Consider the following 19,389-nt stretch of genomic DNA (forward strand, 5'->3'; position numbering starts at 1 on the left):
ATTCCCTTTGTAAGATCGCCGACATGGTGCTGAAGAAGGAATCCCAAAGGTTCGCTAGCTTAGAACATGCCCAGAATATATGTGCAAGATTCACTGGGTCCCTCCCAAGCCCCTCACACCTATCTTCTACCCCCTTAAACATCCGCCCTTTAGTTGTTTGATCCCGAGCCTTACATATGGCGACACGTCATTGAACCTCCGCAGGGCTTCACACTTCACACGACAACCTCCTCCTCCACTTCCCCCCTAGTTCTTCCTTCCACTTGGCCTTAATTCCACCCCCCCCCCCCCCCCCCCCCCCCAGCGTTGCTGTGTCCTACGCCAGAATCTTTCCATAAAGTCCGGAAGTATTCCCCTCTCACACCCCCGCTGACGACAGTACCCTCTCTACCAACGACGACAGCAACCCCGGGAAGATCGGAAAAATCGTCCCAGCAAAATTCCAAACTTGCAAGTATCTGAACCCCTCAAACTGCGCTAATCCGTACTTCTCCACTAACTCGACCAAACTCGCAAACCGCCCCTCCAGGATTAAATCCCCCATTACTGCCACCCCCTTCTCCCAACCGTTAATCCTAGCATCAAATATAGCCGGTTCAAACATGTGATTGCCTCTAATCGGCGTCATCTTCGGCCTTTAGGTGCTACCGTAATTGCTTCATATTTTTAATGTAGCCAACTCCACCAATTCCCTGAAAAATTTCCCAGAGCAAATGGCATCAGAGCTGTCACCAACACCCACAGCCCCATGCCCTTACAAGACCTAGCCGCCACCCTCACCCAGATTGCCTCCTGATCTCTGCATTTGCCATCCTGTAGTAGCAAATCAGGTTCGGCAGCACCAAACCCCCAGACTGCTGGTCCCACTGTAGGACCCTTTTTCAAATCTTTGCCCCCTTACCCGCCCATATAAAGAAAAAGATCAAACCTTCCACCCCCCACAAAAAACACCTTTGGTAGAAACACCGGCTGGCACGGTGATAAAAAGAAAACCCTTGGCAAAATATTCATTTTAACCCATGGTACTTGCCCAACAAGAGACAGAGGGAGACTGTCCCACCTCTGTAAATCCACCTTTCTTACTCACTAAACCCATGAAATTTAACTTCTGGAGCTGCCCCCAATCGTGAGAGCTTGGCAAACAATATGGCAGTACCCTCAAGTTAATCTCCTTCCCGGCGGAGTAACTGGAAAACATTTGCGATTTTCAAAATTCAATTTGTAACCAAAGAATGCCCCAAACCATCGTAATGTACAACAAAAGATCATTGGCATAAAGCAACACCCTATGTTCCCCCCCCCTCCTCATTACCCCTTTCCACTTATCCGAACTTCTCAAAGCGATGGCCACGGCAAATAGCAGGGGGGACAAAAGGATACACTTGCCTCATTCCTCAATGCAATCAAAAATAACCCAAGCTAACATTATTTGTCCGAACACTGGCCCTTGATTCCTTGTACAACAGTTTGACCCTTAACATAAACTTAGACGCTATCCCGAACTGCTCCAACACCACAAATAAGTACCCCCACTCTACCCTATCAAAAGCCTTCTCTGCATCTAATGTCATTATCACCTTGTTTCCCCTCCCTCTGCCCGAGACAGGACCACATTCAGTAGGCAACGCACATTAGGAGATAATAGTCTACCCTTCTCCCCGAACACCTGCAGAAGACACCCTTCCACCCTGAGCGCCAGCACCTTTGTCAGAATCTTTGCATCCACATTTAACAATTAAACTGTCCGGTATCACTCACTCTCCACCGAGTCCTTGCCCTTTTTCAAGAATGAAATGGACTCATCGTCCCCAGGAGTGACCACCAGTGCACCATTCTTTAAACAATCGGTCTGCAAACTTTATATAAACCACCCGGCCCCGGTGCTTTTCCCGACTGCATACATCCTATCGCCTTCCTAACCTTCTCCACCACCAATGGCTCCTTCAACTCTTCTGGATCTTCCTCGTCCACCCCCGGATACTCCAATCCCAGCAAAAACTCCACTTTGTCCGAATCATCATCTGGCAGCTCCAAACTGTACAGCATCTTCTAAAACACTTCAAACACGCCGTTCACCTTTTCCGGCCCCAGTACTAGTACACCCCACCTCCCCACCCTTTTCGAACCTAGATAATTTCCCGGGAAGCCGCCTGCTGCCTCAACTAGCTCAAGTACTCTTAAACTGCCCCGTTCACCCGTCTCAACTGCCGCACCGCCTTATCTGTGGCCACCAGATCAAAGTGTTTCCTACTGGCCAAAAGCTCTTGAGTAGGAAACTTCAAATACTTCCCATCCACCTCCAATATCTCATTCACCGAGCGCTCTGGTTCCTCCCTTGTTTCGCTATCCACCTGTATGCAAACGCTTCCCCCCTCACCACTGCCTTCAGACCCTCCCATATTACAGAGGGCGAAACCTCTCCATTCTTGTTAAACTCTACGTACTCATCCACCACCTTGGCCACCCGTACACAAAAATCCAGATCTGCTAGCAACACCACATCCAAACTCCACGCCGGTGATTGGGCCGGCCCCCATCCAGCACCACGTCAACTAGGTGCGGAGGCATGGTCAGAAACCACAATCCCCGAATACTCCATTTCCTCACCCCCGGCAACAACATCCTCCCCATTATAAAAGACCCACTCCCCCCACCCGAGTGCAAAATTACCATGGATCTGCTCCCCCCATCTCCTTCATAAATGCCGCCAATACTCTCGGCCATCACCCACCCCTCCCCCATTTGGCTTGGAATGGCCCACCTTCGAGTTCAATACCATATTCAGGACCCCCCGCAAGATCAACTGATGCATGTCCATGCTCAGGATTGCTGCCACCATTCTCTTCATAAAATCAACGTCATCCCAGTTCGGGCACAAATGCTTGGCAAAACAACCGATTTACCAAATAACATCCACTCCGCAATCTGCCACCACCTTCTCCCCCTGGAAATAAATTCTCTTATTAATCAAGACTGCCAACCCCCGGGCCCTACTATCAAATCCCGATTGGAACACCTGACTCAACCAACATTTCCGGAGCCTTATCTGGTCCTTCACTCACAAGTGGGTCTCCTGCAACAGCACCACTTTGGCCCTCAGATTCTTTAAATGCGCAAAAACTCTCGCCCGTTTCACCAGAGCTCCCAATCCGCGGACATACCATGTCAGCAATCGAACTGGGGCTCTCTACCCTCTCTTCCTGCTCACAGCCATCACCCCTCTAGGGATGCTCCCATCCTCCGAGTTCCAAAGCCCGCAGCCCACACAAGATGGCAGCAAGCCCCACCCAATGGGTGGACCCATCCCTTGCTCCCAGTCATTGTCAACCCACTGCCCCCTCCCCTTCCCAGAAACCTCCCATTGGCTTCCTCTTGAAACCACCTCATTCCCCACAATCCCCCAACCCCCACAATTCACACATTTACGCACACCAAAACCTGACTAAACAGGTTCAGCGAACAACATCCCATTTACTAGCAAAACACAGTCCCCCCCCCCACACACACACCATACACACACACCTCCACTGACACCAAACCCCCATGTTCAGCCCAAGGGAATCAAAACACCTAGACTAACAAAAACAAAAAAACATTTGACCCCAACCACCCCCAACAGCAACAAAGTCTTTCATCCACCATGCTCAATCCAGAGCCAGTGCTCTGCCATTATGAATGCCTCTGCCGTGTCAACGTAATGGTCCCTCAATTTTGCTGGGTAGATCACTCCAAAGCATACTCCACTCTTGTATAATGCTGCCTTTGCCCTGTTAAAGGCCGCCCACCTCTTTGCCAGGTTCACAGTAAGATCCTGGTGGATAAGAATGCCGGCGCCATCCTACATCACCCCTCGTGTTTACTTGGTCCACCTCAGCAACCTCTCCTTGGACTGATACGATGGAAGCAGACTATCACCGTCCTCGGTAGTATTCGCCCGCGGTTTTGGCTGAAGTGATCAGTGGGCCTATCCAACTCCACGGGGGGGGGGGGGGGGGGGGGGGGGGGGTGGATTGGATGAACATCCCACTCCCCATCAGGTTCCTCAGCATCGTCGCAATTAACTGTCGGCCTCGGGTCCTCGACTTCCTCAGTTAGCCCCACGATTCTCAAATTCTGCCACTGCCATCTATTCTCAAAGTTCTCAACCTTGGCTCTCAGGCCCTGATTTCAGTCCTCCACCTCAGCCAGTTCAACTCCCCGGTGAGGCGAGCTGGTCACTGTGCCTCGATAGTGCCTCCTCCACCCCCTTCAACACGCTGCTCCCTCACTGCCCCCAATGTTCTTCCCAGTAATTCCATGTTCGGAGCCAGCGGACCTTCCACCGATTGCTAGAATGATTTCAACATCTCCCTTCCATGCCTCTGGAAATGCCTGTTTAATTGTCATTGAAATTCTGCCACTATCATCTCTTCCAGTGTCTCTACCGTTATACAGATGGCCACACCCGGCGAGCTTGCCTCCGCCATCTTCTCTGCCAATGCAACTTTCGCTGTGCTTGACCTTGCCGACGGACTGGCATTCAAATCCTTCTTCCCAGTATTCTTTCGCTGGTTCTTCAACACTCTTTGCTAACCAAGTCTCCATCGGGTCAAATTTTCTGAAGATTTCCACTCCCCCCAAAAAAGTGGAAAGGACTAACATCGCAGGACTCTAGAGGGAGCTTTCCAACGTGCAACCTTCTCCGACATGTCGCCATTGGAAGCCTATCAACTTTTAACAACTAGAACTACTTTGCCAGAGACCGAATTAACTGAGAGTCTGCAACAAATTGTGCCAAGTGAAGGCCGAGGCATTCTGGAGAACTTGACAATACCAGAAACAACTGTCAAACAGTTGAGGACACTTTGGACGAAGTCCAAACTAAACCAAAACCACCAGAGGTTGCAGTCAACACAAAAATGCAGTCGCTTGAGGTTCACCGACAACCACACAGAAATCAATGTCTTCTGAAATGTTTAGCTTATTGACTGCTGTGTTTATTAATTGTTCATATTGTAAATTTTGATTGTTAATGTTATATTGTTATTAATTGCAGGAACATTTAATGTACAGGGGAAGGAAAGCGTTTTGTATTCACGTTTGCTCCTGGTCTTCACAACGGCACTTTTGGAGTCCCATCACGCGACATATTGATGCCGTGATCGTCTGTTTCAGTGTACCCTAACAGCCTGTAAACACCTTTCCAATAAAGCTCTCATTTGTTTGTACCTTTGTGGTTTGCAAGTCTATCCTTTAAAACTACAACAAAAGTTGCTACCGGAATACAAGCAGTATTTCTGATCATTATATATTGTCTGTATACCATGAGGCAAATTCAAGCAGTATTGATGGAAGGATCTAGTACCTCTATCAGTGCAGCTCTGCATGATGGCTTTATTAGTAAGTTGCGTAGCATGCAGCAAATAGAAATTAACTGATATGTAGCCATATTACTTCCTGATCTGTCCAAGTGCTGCTTAAAGACATCGCCACATGGTCTATAATTATGTTTTTTAAATTTGGACATGGAATGTGAGCATTGCTGGCAAGGACAGCATTTTTGCTCATCATTAATACTGTCAGTGTTGGTCAGTTGACTTCTTCAATCGTTGCAGTCCATGTGGTGTAGGTGCACCCACAGTGCTTTTCGGGGTGGAGTTCCAGGGTTTTGATCGTAATGGAGGAGTGGTGGTATACATGGTGTGTAATCTGCAGGTGTTCCCATGTGTCTGCTGCCCTTATTCTTCTAGATAGCACACTGCGTGCTTGACAGATGCCGTTGAAGCAGCTATGGCGAGTTGCTGCAATACATCTTGTAGATGATGCACTCTGCAGCCTCAGTGCACTGTTGGTGGAGTGAGTGACTGTGATGGATGGAGGTATCAATCAAGTGGCTGCTTGGTCCTGGTCTGATGTGGTAGCTTCATAAGCCTGATAATATTGCTTTTCAATAACTACATCGCAAAGGACCAAACTAGAATTGTCAAAAATGTGGGGCAAACAAACATATTCAGTATGCCTTATAATATCTCCATTCATCTGTTGGTCTTTGTTTTCATAGTGCTATAATGAGTTGGTGCTGAACAGCTCTGTTACCAAGAAGCCATTCTTCAAGTCTATCTCCACTGTAAAGCAAAGCAGATACTTTTAATTATAAGATGATTCCGTGAATCATGAGTGTTGCCTCCTGTAAAATGGTTATTCACATCTATTCTGCTAACTGGCATTGATGGGGGTAGAAGCCCCTGTGGGTCATGGATGACATGGGATTTTGTGTCGGACTGTGTGATGGTTATGTGGCTGCCATTAAAACAGCCAAACTTTGGGGAATTCTGTAATACAGGAAAATTGCTGCACTCTCTCAATATGCTTGCAGTTTCCCTTGAGGAAAGTAATGATACTGAACAATAATACAGTGAATTACGCATACATCTTTGGATGATGGTTTGTCATGATGTTGAAATGAACCTGAGGCAAAGTGCTGTCCTTGTGGTAGAGGTTGTTTAGGTTCAAGGAGATGGCGCAACTCTGCTATTGCTTTGCTGATGAAGTAAAATATCCAGAAATATTCCTGGATCTGTAGGTGTGGGTAAGGGTGAATGCAGGCAGCTAGCCTTTGGTACAGGTGAACATGTTTATCATGCCTCTTTTCCACCTTCAAGTAAATTCATGGCAGGGTACTTGATGGAAAATTTATTTTAAGAGTTTAGGTTGAAGAAGTGAAAAAAACATCAATACAGCTCTAAATTTTCACTTCCGGAATAGCTCAGAACACATTTTTGTTTGTTGCCCACTTCATATGTGCAAGCTGAGCTCATGAATATGAGAGCACTTTAGACTGGAGTACTTTAGGCTGGTTGGAAGATTAAGCACTGCATGATTTGGGTGGGGAAGTGGAAATATCGATCTGTCAGCCCTCACTTCCCTGTGCTCTGCTGGGACCAAATATTCCACCAACCAGAACATTTTCTTGACAGTTCTAAATCAGCACACTTTAAACCTGCCATAATATTACTTTTTAAAATAACTGTTCTGAAAAGAAGCAAAACTAAAATTTTCAAAAACATGGTGCACAAAACAGATCTTCAGCAAGCCAATAAACATGAGACATTGAATATATGTTTGTAAATGTGGACTCTTAATTTAGTGAGAAATTAAGGCCAATAGTTTTATTAATAATCTGCTTTCATAGTGAAGAAATGTTTTTTCTTTAAATGCTCTGAAGGACATTGTTCCTATAGGGAACAGGCAGTCTATTTTCACTGTAGCAGGAAAGCAGACTACATCATCAGACTAGCAATGAACCATTTTTGAAGGCTTGGAAGAAAAATGATTTTTTTCCCTCCAGAGATCTAAGTTCAATGCTAGTAGTTCTCAGTACCACTTCTGAGCAGTCATTTATGACTGTACTTCAGTAGCGACAATCTTCAGGTTGTTTCATCAGTTCTGCACTCAGCCAATACTAATCAGGAGCAGGAACCTTGGCTCATTTGAACTTTACTCATGCAAGAATGTTAAATCCAATCAGATGATCAGTTCAACAGGTTTAGGTTTTAGATCACTTTTGTGAGTGAATACTAAATCTATGTTCCTTTGTGATCAAGGTAAGCTTTTGGTGATGTGCCCAGGTTAGCAAAATGAAACTTTTATTGGAGAAATGTTTCTAACTACCAGATTTATGTTATGCTTCCTTAAGATTTACCAGACTTTGAAAGTGTAGAGCATTGCATCGAACCTTGAAATATTGAATTAAGTTATAAAGACAAAGAAGCACAAATGCAAAAATCATAAACTACATAGTAGTCTAGTGGTTATGGTATTGGCTTATTAATCCAAGATCATGGGTTCAAATTCCACAATGGCATGTTGTTTAATTTAATTCAATAAATTCGATAATAAATCTACCACTCAAATGACAAGTAGAATGCATGTGTAACCATCACTTTCTTAACTTTGGAATGCAACAGAAGAGTTGATAACAAAATACCAAAGATGTGTTCTGTCAATGCTGTCGAGTTGGTTACTGATGGACATCAGAAATGGTTGCTGACCTAATGCCTGCCTTACTGTTCTACACTTGTCAGTCTATACATAGCACACAATAGGACAAATCTACACTACACTACTCTTAACCTTCTCTGCTCCCCAGAAAACAATCCCAGCTTCTCCAGTCCCTCCACAACTTAAGTCCCCCATCCTCAGTACCATTCTAATAAATCGCTTCTTCAATCTCTAAGAACGAGACATATTTTAAAGATTTGTGTACATATACCAAGTTTCTGCACTCCCCTTTAAAACTGTACAATTTTGATTCCAGTGCTTCTGCTCAAACATATTCTGATAAATCTATAGTTATGTATAGACAAATCTTTATAAAGTTACAAGAGATATTTGCAAGGTTTTAACCAAATATTATTGCTGGATTTTAAACATCCAACATAATTTCTATAATTTTGTGGATGTTCTGGATGTACGAACTTTGCTTGACCGCCTCCTACGAAGTACAGCTATTTCAGACTGCTGCAGTTTGTAAAGGATACTCAACAAGCAACAAAGCAAAATTAGTGGCCCTACGAGTCTCTTTCAATCCTTGAAAGTGCTCCGCATGAGAATCTTTATTTCCTGTCTCTGTCTCCAGGAGTTTATTATAAATAGTTAATCAAGCTGTTGCTGTGCAGTACTGCAGTTTCTGTTTCTTCTGAAAAAGTATTCATAAGTTAAGTTGGGGATTACCTTCTATGTAACATATGAAAGCATTGTTTTTTGGATGTCACCCCAATGTTGCAATACCAAAAACATGGTAAAATGGGCATATTCATAGTTTTTTTTTTTACAGTCATCTTGGACATAATCCTGAGTTTCACAGCAATTTTTCATTTGAGGAAGAAGGGAATTGTAAAAAAAACCCAATAAATTCACTGATCCTCTACTCAATAACACCTTCTTCAGTCATCTATTGCATTTATACGAGCTCTTTAACTTCGAAAAATATCTTAAGGCTTTTCACAGAGGTACTGTACAACACAAAATAGATGTTGAACCAAAGAAAAATATAAAAGGGATGACGAAATGCCTGATCAAAGAAGTGGGTTTTAAGGAGCGATTTAAAGAGCAGAGAGAGGTTAATGTATTGAGGAGGGCTATTCTCGAGGGAAGGGCTAACAATGGGATGAAGGGAGATTGGAATGCACAAATGGCCCGAGTCAGAGGAACACAGATTTCAGGGTACGTTGCAGCACTGCAGGAGGGTACAGGGATTAGGTTAGGCTGAGGCATGAAGGAAAGTTTCAGTCGTTGATGGGGTGTGGTAGGAGCGGAAAAGGGTGCCAACACAGAGATGGAAACAGTTAGTCTTCATGATGGAGAAGATGAGCCGTCAGAAACTCATTTTAGGGTTGCACAGGACACCGTGTCTTCAAACAGTTTTGGGCAACTTGAGTCAATGTCCAGAAAAATTAGATAGTGTCAGAATGAGGATTAAGGCAATGGCACTCAAAATGACTGTTGGTCAGGAGGTTATAACCCTATCATTGGACAATGCTTCTTTTAATACAGCATCAGTGATTTTTTTCTAGTGGATAACCTTGCTATTTACCTTGTACATAGTTCCAAGAAAGGATGCTACATAGCAAGAAAAAATAGTAATTTATCAGAAATTCTGTGTTGTTAAATACTGAAAACATCAACAGCAATTAAGGTAAATGAATATAATGGTGTTGCCTTCTTGTGACCATGATAACATTCACTGATTCATTGTAAATGTGACAGCTTGAATACTTCTGAAATAATAACTCTGATGTATAAAACCCCAATCCTTTGCATTAGACATAAACATTAATTGAAACTTCAAAATAAATACCTTCTCCTGCCAGTGTAAAATGCCGATTATAGCCAAAATGAAAACACAGACTCCAATTAAGGCTATGGCTGTAAGCAGTACAATATTACTGGGGGTCAAATATAATTTGGCACTCCAGCTGTGAAAAGAAGAAAGGAGAATAAATTAATGAAGTTAGCATTTCAGCGAGACAATAGTATTTTAAAACTATTTGAGAACTAAAAATAATTTAACTTTTATGTACTATTGCCGTAATGTTTGCTCAATTAGGATACTTTTGAAAACATTGAAAAATACAACTAATAGTATGTATTGTTGTGATTATCATTGAAAAAAATTAGAATCATACTGTAGGAGGAGGAGGCCATTAGGTCCATTATGCTTGTGTCAGCTCTTTGAAAGAACTACCCAATTAATCCCACTGCCCCGCTGTTTCCACCTATCCAATACTTTTTTAAAAGTTAGCATGGCATCTATTTCCACCACCCTTTCAGGCAGTACAGTCCATAGCATAACTCATTGCATAAAAAAATCAAATTCTCCTCTGGATCTTTAGCTATTTATCTTAAATCGGTGTACTCTGGTGACCAAACCTTTCTCTATTTAGAAATGGAGTCAATAGGCCATACTTTTGAACACCTCTATAAAGTCTCTTCATAACATTGTCTGCTCCAAGGAGGAAAATCCCAGAATATCTGGCTTCTTGATACAAAAAAAGCAGCCCTTGACCCTTCCTCCCCAAAGTCCCTGAAAGTGTTTGCTGTATGTTGGTTGTGACTAAGGAATGATTGTTAAGACAAAGTTATGTCAGAACAATAACTGTTTTATTGAATGAACATAACTTTATACAAATATACCAAGACCAGATGTGACTCAGTCTAAGCCAAGAGCATTCCCCTTCTCGATCATTATGTGGGGGGTCTTGTTTCTCCAGCCACACCCATTAACCCTTCCAACCCTGAACTCAAGTCTTCGTAAAAATATTTTTTACATTCAAACACACATACTACATTGCCAGTTTGACTCTCAACACTTCAAATGTATTATGGGCAGTTCTCTTATCTGGATCTAGGCTTGATCCTCTTTTTCCTCTGCTTGAATCCACTATATCACCGTGCCACCCCAACCCCTAACTACAAGTCATAAGCATGTTGCAAGCAATGCTCCAAAGCAAGAGCAAACAGATACTGAAAGCATTATATGTTTTTTGCAAGAAGAATTTTCTCTTCTGAGCTGAAACGCCTGTCGACCTCAACCTTATCAAATCAGCGGGAGGATGTTACTCAACAGACAATCATTGGTGTTACCAAATCTGAGCCCCACGCCAGCCGTATTGGGAACCCTACTACCAGCAGCAGGCAGTGGAGAATCCAGCTTTTACTGTCCAATCCAGAAGCAATTTGTTTTTTGTAAAATATTTTTATTCGCCATTTTCACATTTTTCTTCAGAATTTACAGGCCACCAACAAGCAGTAAACGGTAACAAATACAAAGTCAATCCCCTTATCAACAACAACGATCCCATCCTCCCACCACCCCAAACAATGGCCCACCTGACAATATAAGCATCAAATAAAACAAACCCTCCCACGGTGGGAAAAACAAAGGACAAAAGAAAAAGGAATCGCCTATGGTCACCAGTGACCTATAGAGTCCACCCCTATCCCCCTCACATTCAATGCCATCCAATCCCCGAAAGAGTACCGTAAATTACACCCATGAATTGTAAACACCCCCCCCCCCCGACTCCTCCCCTCCACTTCCTCTTATAAAACTCCTCCCCCCAACCTCTGCTCCTTCCCCCCAACTTTCCACCCCGGCTAGACTCATCGGAACCTGTTCTGCCAGGCACCGATGGCCGCAGCCCATCCCCCCACCTCACACCCGTTCACCAGCCGGGGTCTCTTTCCCCCAGCCTGGTTCCAGGAAAACCAAGAAATCCCCTTTAGCACACAAACCCCGCATACACACCCAAGCCCCAAAGAACTAGCATTGCAAATCAAAGTCCCATCTCTTCCCGTGTCCAAATATGTACAACGTTGGCTCGTTTAGAACATACACCAGCATGCACTGAAAAAATACAGTTACATGAGGCTACATCGGTACATGACCATTTCTCAATTCTGCCACAGCCCTTCTTCCTTCGCAAACTCTTCTGCTGCTTCCGCCGTCCCAAAATAAAAGTCCTTGGATTTGTAGGTCACCTTCAACTTCGCTGGATATACTATGCCGCACTGCACCTTCCTGTTGTACAGTGCCTTCTTCACCGGCTGAAGGCAGCCTGCCTCCTCGCCAGCTCTACCGTAAAGTCCTGATATATGCGTATACCAGCTCCAGCCGACTGCACCACTTGCTTCTGCTTTGCCCAGCACAGGACCTTCTCCTTCACACTGTACCTACAGAAACACAGAGTCACTACTCTTGGTGGCTCACTCTCCTTTGGTATAGGCCTCCATGACGGATGTGCACGATTCAGTTCAAATCGGGAGGGATCGTTCTCCCTCCCCCAATAGTTTCGCCAGCATCGTGGCAAAATACTCAGTCGACCTCGGGCCTTCCACAATCCTCAGATTCTGTTGCCTGGATCTGTTTTCCAAGTCATCCATTTTGGCTCGCAGACCCTTGTTGATCTCCATCATCTTCCGCATCTCCTTCTCCATCGAGGTAAGTTGATCACTGTGCTGCGATAATATCTCTTCCACTTCCTTCAGCGCCTCACCTTGCTCCCGCACCTCCGCCACTGCGCTCAATACCGCCGCCTTCACCGGGGCAATCACCTTCTCCAAGAGCACTTTCAATACTGCCCCCATCTCCTTCCTCATCGCCTCCATGTGTTTTGTGAACTGCCCTTCGAATTCCATGGCCATCACCGTAGTCATTTCTTCAGCCGTGGGCAATGCGGCCTCACCTGGTGCCCTAGCCTCCACTTTCCTTGCCACTGTCCCCGCGGTGACCTTTCCATGTCCCGACGGACTTTCAGCCGCTTTTTTCATGGCCGTTTTTTAAATTTATTTTCGACATGTGCCTTCACTGTGCCTTCTCCCTGCTTTTTCCGCCTCCGTTGCTCCTGGGACCAGGCGTTAAACCCAACCCCAAAAATGCCGTTCCCTATCGGGAGCCCTCCAATGTGCGGCGGCCTCCTGCCCGCCGACACCGGAAGTCCATCCAGAAGCAATTTTGATCCTTAAAATATCTTCCTCCATAGCGCCCAATTCTGGCTCATCCATACGCCCAAACAGAATTCAGAATCCATCGCTGGGTTAAGATTTTTGGCAGTTTGCCATGACTTTTATAAAAAAATCACTGTTACAGTAGTGGAGGTTTCCTGCCTGGACCAACTTTGCACTTACACCTGCCGGTCTTTGACCATTTTTGGTAATTGTACTTAACCTTTGCAGAACTTTAAGTGAAATCACTGGAAGTTACTATTAAGCGCTGTTCACTGCTTTCCTCCCATTGCTGAATAATTTTTAAGCAGCTGATTTCCCCCCCCCCCCACTCCACTCAATTACTACCTTGTGATCGTCATATGTAATAGCACCAACCTAGGACTACGGAATGTATTGGAACCAATGCTCGCTAAAAATTTAATTTTCCCCAATGTTGCTTGCTTCTTTCACCGTTAAGTTGAAGATTTTGTGCCTTATCCAAGGTTTGCTCCCCCTCCCTCAATCATCGCTAAGTTCTTTGACTCTGTTGCTGGATTAGGGCGTTTCCACAGAAAACCATGTGCTATGGTGCAGCGCTTCGTAAGCTGAACCATTGATTTTATTTTCCCTGCCCCCGTCCCCACATATTCTATGGCGATCTTTTGGAGATTTTGAACTCTCAATTTCAGGTTGGATAATCATTTTTTTTAAAAAGCTGATATTTGGGGATTTTGGGGTCCCGCACAGCTGGCATCAAGTTGTATGTTGGTTGTGACTGGCTAAGGAATGATTTCTGAAACATTGTCATATCTGAACAATAACTGGTTTATTGGATAATCATAAACATATGCAGATATATAACAGTGTGCAGATATACAAGACTAGGTGTTACTCATTTTAAGCCATGAGAGCATTCGCTTTCTCAACTCTTAGTCATGTGTATCTTACATCATTTATGTGGGCGGTTTCTCCAGTCCTACACATGAACCTTTTCAACACTGAAAATCCTAATATTATGGCATTGGTGCCTACAAAATCTGTGTTCATCTTTCTAAAAATACCTTAGGATGTTTCATTACGTTAAGGACGCTATATAAAGGCGTGTTGTTATTGACGGAACTGAAGTCCCGAGTCTCCTTCGGTATTCTAGTAAATCAATCCTGCACCACTCTTGATGACTTGACATACTTCTCGTGCACCTAGAATAGGTCACTCCACTCCAACTGAGGCCTAATTAATGATTTATAAAAAGTTCACATAACTTCATTGCTTTTTTATATTAGTTGTTATTACGAAGGGTACAAACCTCCTATTTCATTTTCCTGAATGAAGACATTTTAAAGAAACATTATTCTAGTGAAGCTTCCCTTCCCCAGGAGAAAAGGTGTTATGTATGTGGGCCAGGAACTGCACCACGGGAGTTTCCATGCTTGCGTGGATTAGTAGTGGGTGGTGACCGTGCAATCCGGTGTTTTGGAGTTCTTCAGCCCGAGGAAGGGCCCAGTGCGACAGAACAAAAAGAAAATTGTGCTAAAACCGAAATCATGTGATCTGGAGCAGAGTGTCATAATCAGAAGGGAATCCCAGACAGGGGCAGGGAGAAGTCCTAATTGAGAAAAGAGAGGATCCAAGCAAAAGACTCCAAGCAGAAAAAAGGCTGAGAGCCCAGGAGATGCCTTGAAGATGTAAAATGGCAGCAGAAGGTTGGTGACTCCGTGCTGCGAGCCATTGGGACGAAGGTATCTCCTTGGAGCAATAGTATTCTGCTCAGCATGGCTGAAGGGCTGAGGTTGTGCATTTGAGTTGGTGCTGGATTGTCGACTCGGGAACCCAGGGGAATAGAGTCTTGGGAGATGAAATTGAAACCCTGTGAGCTGTGCCGTTATTGGGGCTATCCATGTTGGAGCGACTTTGGGAGAAAATTCCAAGAAAAGATCTTCAAAGGTGAAGAATGGAATTCCTCATGAGAGAGATGGAGTTTCAGCGAGATTGGTTGACTCTCAATGTTTACTGATGTCTGGGTGAGCTGTTGAGAAATCCGTCGAATCTCTGCTGGTGTCAGGTGCTGTTTACTGTGTAGCGTGGTGTATTCGACCACAGTTTGCCTGTTAATTCATATGTACCTCATATTAACCCTGAAATTTAGAGTATAAGTTAGATCTTGTAAATTGTTTTATCTTTATAATCCTGTATTGTAGTTTATCTTTGGTTGTTCAAAACCCATGGAATCTTTTTTCTCTTTGCAAGTGTCTTGATTCTCAAACTTTGTCCACTTCAAACAAAATATTTTTTATATATTCTAACTCTAAACCATTCTTTTAGTGCTTTGTTCATTACTCGTTTCTTCAATGTTTTTATTTGACAAGTTTGTTCATTATCATAATGCATTTCCAGTTCCTTGCTTGCACATTTATTTTGTTTGTGTTTTTTTTCCCGTTTCATTTCACATTTGATAATTCGCTTTGTTATTTTGCTACTACTTAGTCAGCATTCACAGATCCTGAAAAAACCTTAGCTCTCCATGCATATTCTTCAAGTGGCAACAATAATATCCAGATTTTGCAGTCAGCAGGAAAAGAACAACATTTGCTGTTTATTAGACTTAAACTTTGTGGCTTTGACACTGTGATTTGTGGTCGTTAGAGAACTTAAGCAGAAAAACACCTTTTTACATAGTGTCTGGGACCTGTGTAAACAGTGCAAGCAACTTTACTGAGGCATTCAGAGTATAAACCAGGAAAGTGTAAGTTAAAACATTTAATTCCATGTACAGAAAGGGAAATCAAGAGAGGAAAAGAAAGATGGAATTGAAAGAGATAAAATTTCATAGAATCCCTACAGTGCAGAAAGAGGCTATTCGGCCTACTGAGTCTGCACCGACTCTGCAAAAGTCCACCCTAACTAAGCCCAATCCCCGCCCTATCCCTTAACCCCACCTAACCTTTTGGATACTTAGGTGCAATTTAGCATTGACAATCTATCTAACCTGCATTTCTTTGGACTGTGGGAGGAAATTGTAGCACCCAAGGAAACCCACGCAGACAGGGGGAGAATGTGCAAACTCCACACAGTCACCCAATGTCAGAATTGAATCCCTGGCGCTGTGAGGCAGTAGTGCTAACCACTGTGCCACCTAAAAGATCCAGAAAGAAAAAGTAGACAATGAATATTTAAAAAAAAATCTCTGTCAATTAAAATCTGAAGGAACTGTACTAAATTTTCAGGCTAAGAAAGGTTGTTTGACAGTAATTAAAACTTACCGTGCCATTAAAAATTCCTTCACGCATGAATGGACAAGCCTTAACCTTTTTTTGCAATGCTTAATGCTATGTAATGGATAAGTACCACAACATCACGCTGTTCATGCATTTAAATACCGAGTCTTGGTCAGGTACCAGCAGAATGCAGCTTCTGGAGAAGCAAGGAAACTGGGACAGTAGCTTCCTGATTTCCGCATTTAACTGCGCAATTGCAGGCACAAAATTGTTACCTCTAAAATCACTGAGTGCAGCAACACCACAAGGACTGTAGGGATTCAAGAAGGCAATTCACTACCACCTGCTCAAGGGCAAGAGGGATGGACAATAATTCATGACCTAACCAGCAGTTCTCACATCCCATGACGAATAAAGAAAGATTCATCCTTAATGACAATGAGTGCTGATACCCTCAATGTTACTCTTGCCACAAAATTCAAGCCCATATCTAGTTTGGAAAAACAGACAAGAGTTTGAGAAATTACTTTAAAATAGATCAGTTAACAACAGTTGTTACTGTTTTGCTTTCAATTCTAATGAAAGTTATGGGGCGGGATTCTCAGTTTCTGAGACCAAGTGTTGTTGCCAGTGCAGAATTCATGGACTTTTATGACAGCAAAGCTAGCACCGAATGTGGATCGATTCAGCAACTGTGGAGGGGCTAACACTGGCCAATATAAACATATTATAATATTTAAAATGAGAATCTAGAACCTTATTTTTGGGATATATTTGACAATAAATCACAATTAACACAAACACTATTAGTTCACCTAACATTATTTTCCATCAAATATAAACAGTGGACTTAATTAAAATGTGGATTTTTGAGAAGCTTTTGAAATATTATGGTCAGTTACACATAAACTCAAGAGGAATACATTGTTCAATATTCAGAAAGAACCACAACCCAAAACAAAGACTGCTGAACACTTTAGCTGCTAGAAATAACCATTTCAGCTAGTATGTCACTTATGGCCAGGAAAACCAAGTATTCTTCCAAACATTTCTGTCTGTTTCAATTACTATACATCACTTGAAATTGAAAAAAAAATCATGCAGTGGTCCTAAAATAATACAGATATTTAGAGGAATGGGCTGGCTTTCTGGGACGAAAGGTTAACTGGCATTAAAAAGAAACACCAACGTTAATTGTATTCCAGGAATAGACCAACATTACATGGATATAAAATTGGTTTGAAAATGTTACCTTTTTGGTGAATTATGAGGATATGGAATTACTATAAGTTGTGAATTTGGAATAATAGCTGTCCATTCTCGTTCTCTTGTAGACTATCAGAGAAAATAAAAGAGAAAACAATTAGGCAGAAAAACATTCACCTAAAAATACAATTCTTCACTTGGGAGAGAAATTATTTAACAGCATAACTTGCATTTATACAGGATTCCTTACAGGTAAGGGGATTTAGAGACAATTTTAATAATATTTGTGAAACAGGCAAAGCCACCATGGTAAACATCCAATATCCCCAAGGATTTGCAGTGGCAGGACGATTATCAACACTTTGTAAGATAAGGACAAAATGTGGATACTTTGGGAGGAGTGGCAGGAGAAGGTGCTAACAAACACTACCTGAATGGCCTGACATCATTTGCATTCAACAGCATTGATTTGTACTCATTTTATATCAATTATATTTAAAAGCAATCATTTAGCATCATTTAACATCAACTGCACACAAAGGCAATCATTTAACTATCATTTGACTATCATTTGACATCAATTGCACTCAGGCAATTATTTTTCTATAATTTAACATTACAAGTACTGAACAGACACCAATTGACCCAAATCACTGCAGGAAACATTTGTGATTAGCAACTTAAGCATTTGGTCACCAGAAATGATTAGAGTTTATTTTCCATATTTCAGAATATTCATGGCTTCAAACATCATAAAACCGAGCTAACTTTAGAAAAAGCAGATCTTGTTTTGATGTGATACTTTTATGTTCTTCTATATTACCTATAATTTGTGCACACAACCTGCACAGCCCATCCCCCCCCCCCCCCCCCCCCCATCAGAGCACCCACACCTCCTCACCCATACTGCAGCTGTTCCCACCCCATCAACCCTCCTCCCTCTCCCTGGAGGAAAGGGCCTTGCAGTCCCGACAATGCATAGAATTTGATGAAGCACAAGGTCCTTAGACTGAAGGGAGAGGGCAATGGGGAAGAGCATAGACCCCGAGATCTGGGGAGGGGGTAGGATGGTAGAATTTACACCCTTAGATCTTGGGGGGATGGGATGGTGGTGGATAGTATGGTCCATGGGACTAAAATGAATTGAGAACTGATGGAGATCCGGTGGCGCTGTGAAGCCTGTACTGTACAGCGTAACAATTTTTTTGAACTAAAGAAAAACTGAATAAGTTTGGATATTATAATAATAATCTTTATTAGTGTCACAAATAGGCTTACATTAACACTGCAATGAAGTTACTGTGACGATCCCCTAGTCGCCACACTATGGCGCATGTTCGGGTACACTGAGGGAGAATTCATAATGTTCAATTCACCTAAAAAGGTCTTTCACGACTTATGGGAGGAAACCGGAGCACCTGGAGGAAACCGACACAGACACAGAGAGAACGTGCAGACTCCGCACAGTGAACCAAGCTGGGAATTGAATCAGGGTCCCTGGCGCGGTGAAGCAACAGTGCTTACCACTGTGCTACGTGCCGTCCTATATTATTTTTTGAACTAAATGAAAACTGAATAAATTTGGATATTACTTAAGTAATGAATTTGCTTGCATCTTTCAACACAGGTTTCTGAGTTCACAGATAGCTTTGAGTGCATTTGATAGCTTTTAACACACTGCATTTTTTTGAGCACAATATCAAATTCGATGTCAAATTCTTTCCAAATTAGAGCTTTTGTGTCAAACCATAATGGAGAGCACTGTGGATATTTGAAAGTAAAACAGCTGTCAGAATTCTCGGATACGAAAAGTCATATGTTAATTATTTCTAAAAGAAAAATTGAATATCAAATATTATTTTACTATTTTCTTCCAGATTATCAGAGATTTAAAAAAAAATGGAAAATACTTAAACATCACAATTTGCCTTGCAATACAGTGACTTCCAATTTCAGCTCAAATATACTGAGTTGCTCCCTGCATAAAGGGATAGAAAAATAA

General features: G+C 42.8%; 1 protein-coding gene across 1 annotated transcript in view; it reads right to left on the reverse strand.

Moving 5' to 3' along the window:
• Positions 1-19,389, reverse strand: part of itfg1 (integrin alpha FG-GAP repeat containing 1) — a 357,461-nt gene that overhangs the window by 4,577 nt on the left and 333,495 nt on the right. The window contains exons 16-17 of the mRNA XM_038806657.1: positions 17,434-17,516; positions 9,839-9,956 (exon numbers count right to left, since the gene is read on the reverse strand). Of these exons, the coding sequence (XP_038662585.1) occupies positions 9,839-9,956; positions 17,434-17,516 (201 nt within the window). The remainder of the gene's footprint in view (positions 1-9,838; positions 9,957-17,433; positions 17,517-19,389) is intronic.

This window comes from Scyliorhinus canicula, chromosome 9 (assembly GCF_902713615.1).
Source record: "Scyliorhinus canicula chromosome 9, sScyCan1.1, whole genome shotgun sequence".
NCBI lineage: Eukaryota > Metazoa > Chordata > Chondrichthyes > Carcharhiniformes > Scyliorhinidae > Scyliorhinus > Scyliorhinus canicula.